This window comes from Castanea sativa, chromosome 8, assembly GCF_040712315.1.
Source record: "Castanea sativa cultivar Marrone di Chiusa Pesio chromosome 8, ASM4071231v1".
Classification (NCBI taxonomy): Eukaryota; Viridiplantae; Streptophyta; class Magnoliopsida; order Fagales; family Fagaceae; genus Castanea; species Castanea sativa.
In genome coordinates, this window is record NC_134020.1 from 6,206,137 (window position 1) to 6,214,320 (window position 8,184).

Here is an 8,184-nt window from a genome sequence, read left to right on the forward strand (position 1 = left end):
CTTATCACATATTTAAGAATAAGCTCAACCACATTCAATCAATTCTAATACCCATATATAAACCCAACCAAATTGAAAGTTTATTGAGATGTTATTAGGTAAAGTAGGAAGTATTGAATTCTAAGTAAAATACTGATGTGGTAATTTCTTATTGAATGGTGTAACTCATGAGTTTTACACTCTATTCTTACCAAATTTGAACTTTATATATAAAACCTAACACTGCTATTTTTTTTTTCTTTTTTTTAAGCTTTACTTTTTTATTTCACAAACTCCACAAAATTTTGTTAACAAAAGCAAGAATCTAATGGTATAGAAATTCACAAGGATAGGTAAATCATGCAGGAAAAAAAATTACTAACATAAATACGAAAGTACAAACTAAAACCACCAACTTTGACAAGTGTATCTATTTACTATCTAAGGATTAATTGCCTCTGCCCAACTACCACCCACCTTATAATTTTTTGGATTGACTACACCTGCATTCATTAATATCATTGCATCAATCTTATCGCCAACAACTAAAACTCATCTATATATGGCTTTTCCATCAATATTTAGCACTCTCAACTATTTAAGGTAATTCAAGAGAGCTAACTAGATCAGTCACTCTCTCTCAGAGGCGTGCCCCATTTATTATATTTAAGGACCACCATACAAATAGAAGATCTGCTAGATGCTTAGCAGGACCCAAATCAGTAAAATTTGTGAGTTGTAACCAGTTTGCATGTTGCAACTATAATGCGCCAACAAATTTCATAACCGAGGTAGTGAGCAGTCTAAGTAACGTTAGTGTTGATCCTATGTAAAAGTACTATTACACCATCACAATAAATTTATGAGTCATATTAACAGTGCCTGTTAACATACTATTTTAGAAAAATTGACACTCTTTTTATGAAAAATAGAAAAAACTATCAAAATATTAATTGATTTTTTTTTCCCATATAAACTATCTTAAAATCAAGAAATTATTAGGTCTACAGGGAGAACTACTAAAGTGGTTCTCTTAGTTCTTCTAACTTAAAAACACTGTCATTTATGTAAATATGATATCAACTAGTGGTTTTTTATTTTTAATTCCTGACTCACACATTTGCATAAATAGCATTATTTTATTGGTTGAGATGACCACTCCAGCAGTCCTTGAAGACTTAATAATTTTTTCTTAAAAAAATTCATTAACAAATACTCTTAAGACATCCGCTAACATTTTTCTATTATTGTATTGGACTATAAGATTGTAAGTTCTGCATTACCTCTAGTCTAGTAATTCAATTGAACGAAAAGGACTTTATTGAGGCTTAAAAAAAAAAAAAAATGGCGGGGGGGAAGAATAGTGGAAGAAGCAAATATTGGTGGAAGTAACACTAAAGCATATTGAATTAAAAATTTTCCTAGTACAATAAACAAATAATTGAACAAGCAAATACACAACAATTTAAAATAATAGACAATTTAATTCTTAATCCTTAGTCATGAGTAACACAATAGCCCTACTGAGCACTTACATTAATATATTCTTTGAAAGGTAATAAAAATGATCATAAACCCCATATCCGCTCCACTAACAAGGACAACGTTTCCTCAAGTTCTCCCTCACATAAAAAAGCTAAAATATGGCATCAGGCATTGCTACTTCCTGCAAAAATCATTGACAAAACCCACTAGAACTAGCAAGAAACTAACCTGGAAATAGCCAAAACCTCCCTTCCCCCAACAATAATATATTTGTAAAAGTTATAAACAAACAAACGAAGAACAGATATTCTTCCCATCCACACTCCCAACAGCATCAACTTGAGCCTTAAATTAAACAATGTAACTAAATTATAAAATTATATAGAATGGAATGACAGAGAAAGAGAGTTAGAGATGGCATCCAAAGCAATTACAGGTCTTGGGAGTGAAAGAGCAAAAGCCAAAAGGTCTGTTGGGAATGTTGCAATTGATGGCATAGCAACAAGGAGATGGCAAGCAAAGACCTTTGGCCCCACCACAGCAAGTGCATAGTGCACATATCTGGAAGCTCCCTAACCTCCTTCTGCTATCACTCATCACCATCATCATCATCTTCTCCATCCTTCCTGACTCCACCATTGGCACCATCATCTCAGTCTCAGACCCATTAATCTCCAAAATCAAGAAACAAACTTTTCAATTCAAACAATACCCACAAAAAATCATAACAAATTTCACAAGAAAACTTAAGGGATCTATGAAAAATCAAGCCTTGGGGTTTTTGAGTAAAAAAAATATATAAAAAAGACATTAATTTGACAATATACTCACATGGGCTTCACTGTAGTTGACCACATTAGCTAAACACAGCAGCAATATGAGAGAGAAAGTGACCCCATAAGCAGACATGATGGTTCTTGAAATGGGTCTTGTTGGATTTGTGTTTTGATTAAAACAGTTTATGAGAATTTCAGGAAGAGTGTGAGTGTGATTGTGTGAGAGATGGGTCTTGCTATTTTTCTAGACTTTTTTTTTTTTTTTTTTGATTTGGTGGTGTATCATATATAAGTATGAATGGGGTTTTGAATTTGGGGATGAGCTGCTTTAGGTGGTGTTAAATTGTGGGGTTTTAAAATGGGTTTTCCACTATTGCTACTGCATATTTTGAGGGTTGAAATATCTTATCAAATTTCATGTCAAGCGATGTCTGCTATCCGTGGGAGGAGAAGAGTGAAGGAAAAGTCAATAAAATTGAGGAGAGGGGACAAAATTCCTTGTCCTAGTTCAGGAAAGTGGGGGTGAGGAGACCAAAAGTTACTTTTGGCCCATTTTCCCTTTCGCCCCAAAGTCGCCAGATCTGAGAGGAAAACAACTTTGAGCTGAGGACCTACCTTCTATATATTATATAACTCAAATTTTGACACTTGGAAGCGGGTACAAAAAAGAAGGAAAAAATTGCCAAATAATACCTTGATTCTTGATTCTCAAAAAAAAAAAAAAAAACCTTGATTCTTTTTTTTCTTTTCTTTTCTTTTTCGTTTTTTAATTATGATTCGTTTGATAATCCGCAGCAAGGAAAAAAGAATATTAGTTTGGGCTTAGGCTCATAATATCTAACAAAAGGTTTTCCGTTGAGTTCTTATTCGAAAATAAAAAATTCACGTATAGTAATTTTTTTTTTTTAATACATTGTAAGTGGAGGATGGGGAAAATTGAATATTGATGTCTCCATTAGAAACTACATACTATATTATTGAGTTACAAAATTCTTAATAGTGTAGTTATGCTTTGATTAGGAGGAGAGGACTTGATGAAAAAGAGTGATAAAGGTACTTAAATCTCTTATTTGTGAGGGGGAGGAGAGGGATTTAGAGCGAATATTTAATATTTTGGTGTAAACACTCTATTTTGCATCCATAATTTAATCTTGGAGGGCAAGATGATCATTTTATGTACCCAAAAACCATGGTCGCATTTTAGTCACTAACTCATTCATCACAGATCATAAAATGATCTTGAGGTATCAAAGATCAAATTGGTACATTCGGTTTCTTAATCGGATAGTTGGATCAAAAGATATTACAAGATCAACTTTCAACAGTTAGCATGCATATTAATTGGGTGGAGCCTATCACACATGATTAATAAAAATTAGATTTTTTTATGGGAATGAAAATTATTTTTGATTGGTTACTAATTAAAATGAATTTTTTTGATTGGTATAGTCTTTCTTTAAAAAAAAATGTTGCATGGGATTAAAATATGTGAGCTGATAAGATTTAAACATTGTAGGTAATAGAATTTTAAAGTAATTATCTTCAAGATTTAAACATTTCGGATTATTCACCAATCCCTAAACTTTGCTGCTTTGTGAACAGAGCTGCATCAAAATTCAACTTAAACATATTTTGAGGTGGAGGCTTCCAATGTTGTTCACTTGGTGTTGTGCTCGATACTACCAGCTACTCCTGCGCCTTTCTGTACTCTTCCAGATAATCTGCTGCTCGTCTGTTTAGCCAGCCTAGATCCTTCATCTATCCACCATGCACCATCGTATTCCTCTGGTTCCACACAGTCCATGCTTGAACTATAAAAAGCTCCATCCCAGCTGCATCCAATCTGTTCATCAATGCCTCCAAAAGCTGCATAAAATCATGAAAGTTAGTGGTACATTTCTGCATCATGGTGGAACTACCAGCCCACACATCTTGGGCCGCTGGACATTCCCAAATAGCATGAATCACAGTTTCTAGAACTCTCTGACAGCAAAGGCATAAATTCTCCCTGATGATATTTCTTTTGGCCAAATTTACTCGAGTTGGCAGAATCTCATGACAAGCTCTCCAAGCAAAGACCTTCATTTTGTTAGGCACCTTAACCTTCCATAGTTTCTTCCATATTTGTTGCCCAGAACCTGTTGAACTTTCAACCCACTCCCTAAGCACATTTCTAGCCACATGATAGTCGGATCTGATTGTGTAGACACCCTCCTTACTATGTAGCCACACCACAACATCAGTCACACGCCTGTGGCTTAAGGGAATTTTACATATAGCCTTTGCATCCCCTCTATTAAATGTTTCCATGATAATATCTCACTTCCACCCATGTAATTCAGAATCAATAAGATCTAAAACCCTCCAATCCTCCTCACCCTTATGAACCGGATGCAGCACCCTGTTTGATGGATAATTAGGAATCCATTTATCCATCAAAACTTTTATAGATTCCCCATTCCCTACATGCCAACAACATCTGCTTCGCAAAATGGGCATGGCAAACATAATACTTCTCCATACATATGAACTATTGGGAGACACAGCAGCATCCAAGAAGTGGCATCTTGGAAAGTATCTAGCTTTAAAACATCTGAAGAAAAGAGAATTTTGATCATGCATTAATCTCCAACCTTGTTTAGCTAGCATAGCATGATTAAACAACCTCAAATCTCGAAATCCCATCCCTCTATTGGCCTTTGGTTGAGTTAGGCTACCCCAACTCTTCCAATGAATCTTTCTTTCATTTCCCACTTGTCCCCACCAAAATTTAGCACACAAAGCATTCAGTTCCTCACACAATTTAACCGGCAACTGGAAAACCCCCATAGTATATGTAGGAATTGCTTGTATAACTGCCTTTATTAAAACTTCCTTGCCTGCTCTTGATAACATCATGCCTTTCCACCCTTGTAATATCTTCCAAACTCTATCCTTAAGGTAAGAAAAAGTTTGATATTTTTCCCTTCCCACCAAAGTAGGCAGCCCCAAATACGATTCAAATCTATCCACAACCTTCACTCCTAACATTGACACAATCTCTGCTTTTTGCCCTTCTTGAGTGTTACTGTTGAAATAGACCGATGATTTCTCCATATTAATGCATTGGCCAGAGGCATTAGCATAGGCCTGTAGAACGTCATTAATCACTTCAACCTCTCTACTAGTGGCTCTACAAAAAATTATTGAATCATCAGCAAACATTAGATTTGATATTCTTGGCGCCCTTCGACATATAGAAGCTCCCCTGATACGACCATCTATCTCTGCTTTTTCTAATAAAGAAGTGAATCCTTCTGCACATAATAAGAACAAATATGGAGAAAGGGGATCCCCTTGCCAGATTCCTCTAGATGGCTGGATATTGCCATACTCTTTTCCATTAATGAGAATGGAAAAGGAGGGAGTGGTTACACACCCCATCACCTATTGAATCCATCTGTCTAGAAAACCCAATTTAATCATTATGCCTTGCAGAAAATTCCACTCAACATGATCATATGCTTTACTGATATCAAGCTTCAATGCCAAAAATCCTTTTTTTCCTTTTTTCCGTGAATGCATAGAATGTAAAACTTCATAAGCCACCAGCACATTGTCAGTAATAAGCCTCCCTGGCACAAAAGCACTCTGTGTAGAAGATATAACAAATGGCAGAATCTGTTTCAACCTATTAGCCAACACTTTGGAGATAATTTTATAAATTACATTGCACAAACTATTGGCCTAAAATCAGACATTCTCTCAGGAGATTTAGTTTTGGGTATCAGAACAATATTAGTGTGGTTTATGTCAGGCCCCACAACACCAGAATGTAAATAATCTAACACTGCATTAACTACATTATCACCCACTATATGCCAAACCTTTTGGTAGAAAAGAGCATTCATACCATCTGGTCCAGGCGCCTTTGTTGGTCCCATTTGGAACACCGCTATCTTGATTTCACCAGAAGTAAAATCACTGGACAATATCTGTTGCATATCTGGGGTCACCTTATGTTCCACTATGCTAAGACAATCATCAACCTGAGTACAAGTACCTGCATGAAACAAGTTCTCAAAATAATTTATTGCCACCTGAGAAATATCTTCCACCTCCTCCACCCAGTTACCATTAAAATTTTTTACACCCTGTATAAAATTTCTCCTCCTCCGTTGTGATGCTTTAAAGTGAAAAAAATTTGTATTCTTGTCTCCATGCTTAAGCCGAGAAATTCTAGATCTCTGAGCCCAAAAAATCTCCTATTTCATCAATAAATCATCCAACTCCTTGCTCACCTCCAGAAATTTTGCCTTTGAAGCCTCTGTGGTCACCTTCATACTCAAAGTTTCCGATCTTTTTTGGAGCTGTTTGATATCTTCACTGTTCGGTCTGGCCTTAGAAAATCCCCAAGCTCGTAATTGGTCACCACAACTCTGAATTTTCTGCTTAATACCTACCAACCCGTGCCCTCCATTATGCTCCATAGTCCATGCTTCTTGGACAATAGCCTCACATTCTTCCCAAAGTAGCCATGATTCCTCAAACTTAAATCCTCTCCTTCCTTCTCGGCTATGCTTCTCAAATTTTTGTGTGTGAAGAACAATTGGCAAGTGATCCGAAGCATGAGGAGCCAAATGCACCACTGAACTCAGCTGGAACTTTTCTCTCCATTCCCTAGTTGTAACAGCTCTGTCTAACCGGATTTTTGTGTTTGCCTCTCCTGGCCATTTATTATTCCAAGTATAAGGGTATCCCTTAAAACCCAAATCCTCCGAGTGACACTCCTCCATTGCAGCCCGGAAATCCTCAACTTGGCTAGCTTGGGCTGGCCGTTTACTGAGCTTCTCAGAGAACTAGAGAAAAGCATTAAAATCTCCTATACATAGCCAAGAACCCTCCACAAAAGCCTTAAGATGGTTTAATAACTTCCAAGACTTATGTTTTTGCTGTGCTTTCGGCCATCCATAAAAGCATGTCAACCACCACTCAAAGCCATCTTCCTCCTTCACTTTTGTTAGCACATGATTATCAGTGAAATTGATCAAATCCATCCTAATATCATCCTTCCACAGTAAATTCAATCCTCCACCTGAGTCCAGTTTCTTAACAATGATTTTATTTGGGTAAGGCAATTCACCATACAATTTTTCAAAACCATCCTTATCTAGCTGTGTCTCCATAAGAAAACACACATTGGGAGCTTGTTCCCTCACAATCTTGCAAAGGCTACAACTTGTCCAAGGGTTCCCAAGCCCTTGGCAGTTCCAACTTAAGATCCTCATTACTCCCGGCAAGGGTGGATCTCCACCCCCGCCGATATATCATCAAAATCAATATCATGTTGTCCCTCTCTTCCACGCTTCACCACCCTTGTTTCTAAATCTACCTCTGTCCCCTCTCCTACATCAAGCCTTGAATTTCTTTTCCCAATTGTAGGCAACTTAAAGGCCTTAGAAAACTCAGCAAGCCCAAAATCCATTCGGTTTATTCTAGTCCAAGTGGATTTGGGCTTTGTGAGTCCAACACGATGCAGACCCGAATCTTGGTCTATAGTACCAGTTTCTAAACCAAAATTTTCTCCATACAACTTGTCATACAGTCCCTCATCCACCTCTGCTTGTAATCCAGCTGTCTTCATAGCACTAACATCCCTTTGCACCAAATTGGACACTAGGAATTTTTGCCCCAATGGCATGCTCTCATACTTTCCCTCAACCACGTGTCTATCACTTTCAATGTCAGTATTATCAAGTTGCTGAAATTTAGGTTGAAGTTCTAGATTCTCAGATTCTCCCTCATCTATCGCACAAGGGTTTCCAATCTTCATTCCTTTCACCGCCGTTTCACCATGCAACTTTCCAATCGGGCTGGTTCCATCATGTTTCACAACCCCTGAAGTTTGATCCCATTCAGCATTTGGACCTGTGTTTTTATTTAACGAAAAGCGTGGCTGACCCCC

The 8,184-nt window shown here is 37.0% G+C and overlaps 2 protein-coding genes across 2 annotated transcripts; both read right to left on the minus strand.

The window, feature by feature from the left end:
- Positions 1-1,443: 1,443 nt before the first annotated feature.
- LOC142607063 (uncharacterized) lies at positions 1,444-2,834 on the minus strand. Its single transcript, XM_075778474.1, has 2 exons — positions 2,296-2,834; positions 1,444-2,136 (listed from the first exon to the last, which is right to left on the minus strand). Exons 1-2 carry the CDS (start codon positions 2,371-2,373, stop codon positions 1,873-1,875), a joined length of 342 nt encoding a protein of 113 aa, XP_075634589.1. The 5' UTR covers positions 2,374-2,834; the 3' UTR covers positions 1,444-1,872.
- Positions 2,835-5,666: 2,832 nt separating this feature from the next.
- LOC142605792 (uncharacterized) lies at positions 5,667-7,507 on the minus strand. The gene is made up of 4 exons (XM_075777229.1): positions 7,235-7,507; positions 6,521-7,078; positions 5,960-6,268; positions 5,667-5,870 (listed from the first exon to the last, which is right to left on the minus strand). Exons 1-4 carry the CDS (start codon positions 7,505-7,507, stop codon positions 5,667-5,669), a joined length of 1,344 nt encoding a protein of 447 aa, XP_075633344.1.
- Between the last annotated feature and the right edge of the window lie 677 nt (positions 7,508-8,184).

Excerpts from the sequence above, each read along its gene's own strand:
- LOC142605792 (XM_075777229.1), bottom strand. The coding sequence starts at position 7,507 with ATGAGGATCTTAAGTTGGAACTGCCAAGGGCTTGGGAACCCTTGGACA. Across the intron at positions 6,269-6,520 it reads CAAAGGCAAAATTTCTGGAG|GTTGATGATTGTCTTAGCAT; the intron begins GTGAGCAAGGAG and ends ACTTGTACTCAG. Across the intron at positions 5,871-5,959 it reads TGTCTGATTTTAGGCCAATA|AGTGCTTTTGTGCCAGGGAG; the intron begins GTTTGTGCAATG and ends TCTTCTACACAG.
- LOC142607063 (XM_075778474.1), bottom strand. The coding sequence starts at position 2,373 with ATGTCTGCTTATGGGGTCACTTTCTCTCTCATATTGCTGCTGTGTTTA. Across the intron at positions 2,137-2,295 it reads TCAACTACAGTGAAGCCCAT|ATTAATGGGTCTGAGACTGA; the intron begins GTGAGTATATTG and ends TTGATTTTGGAG.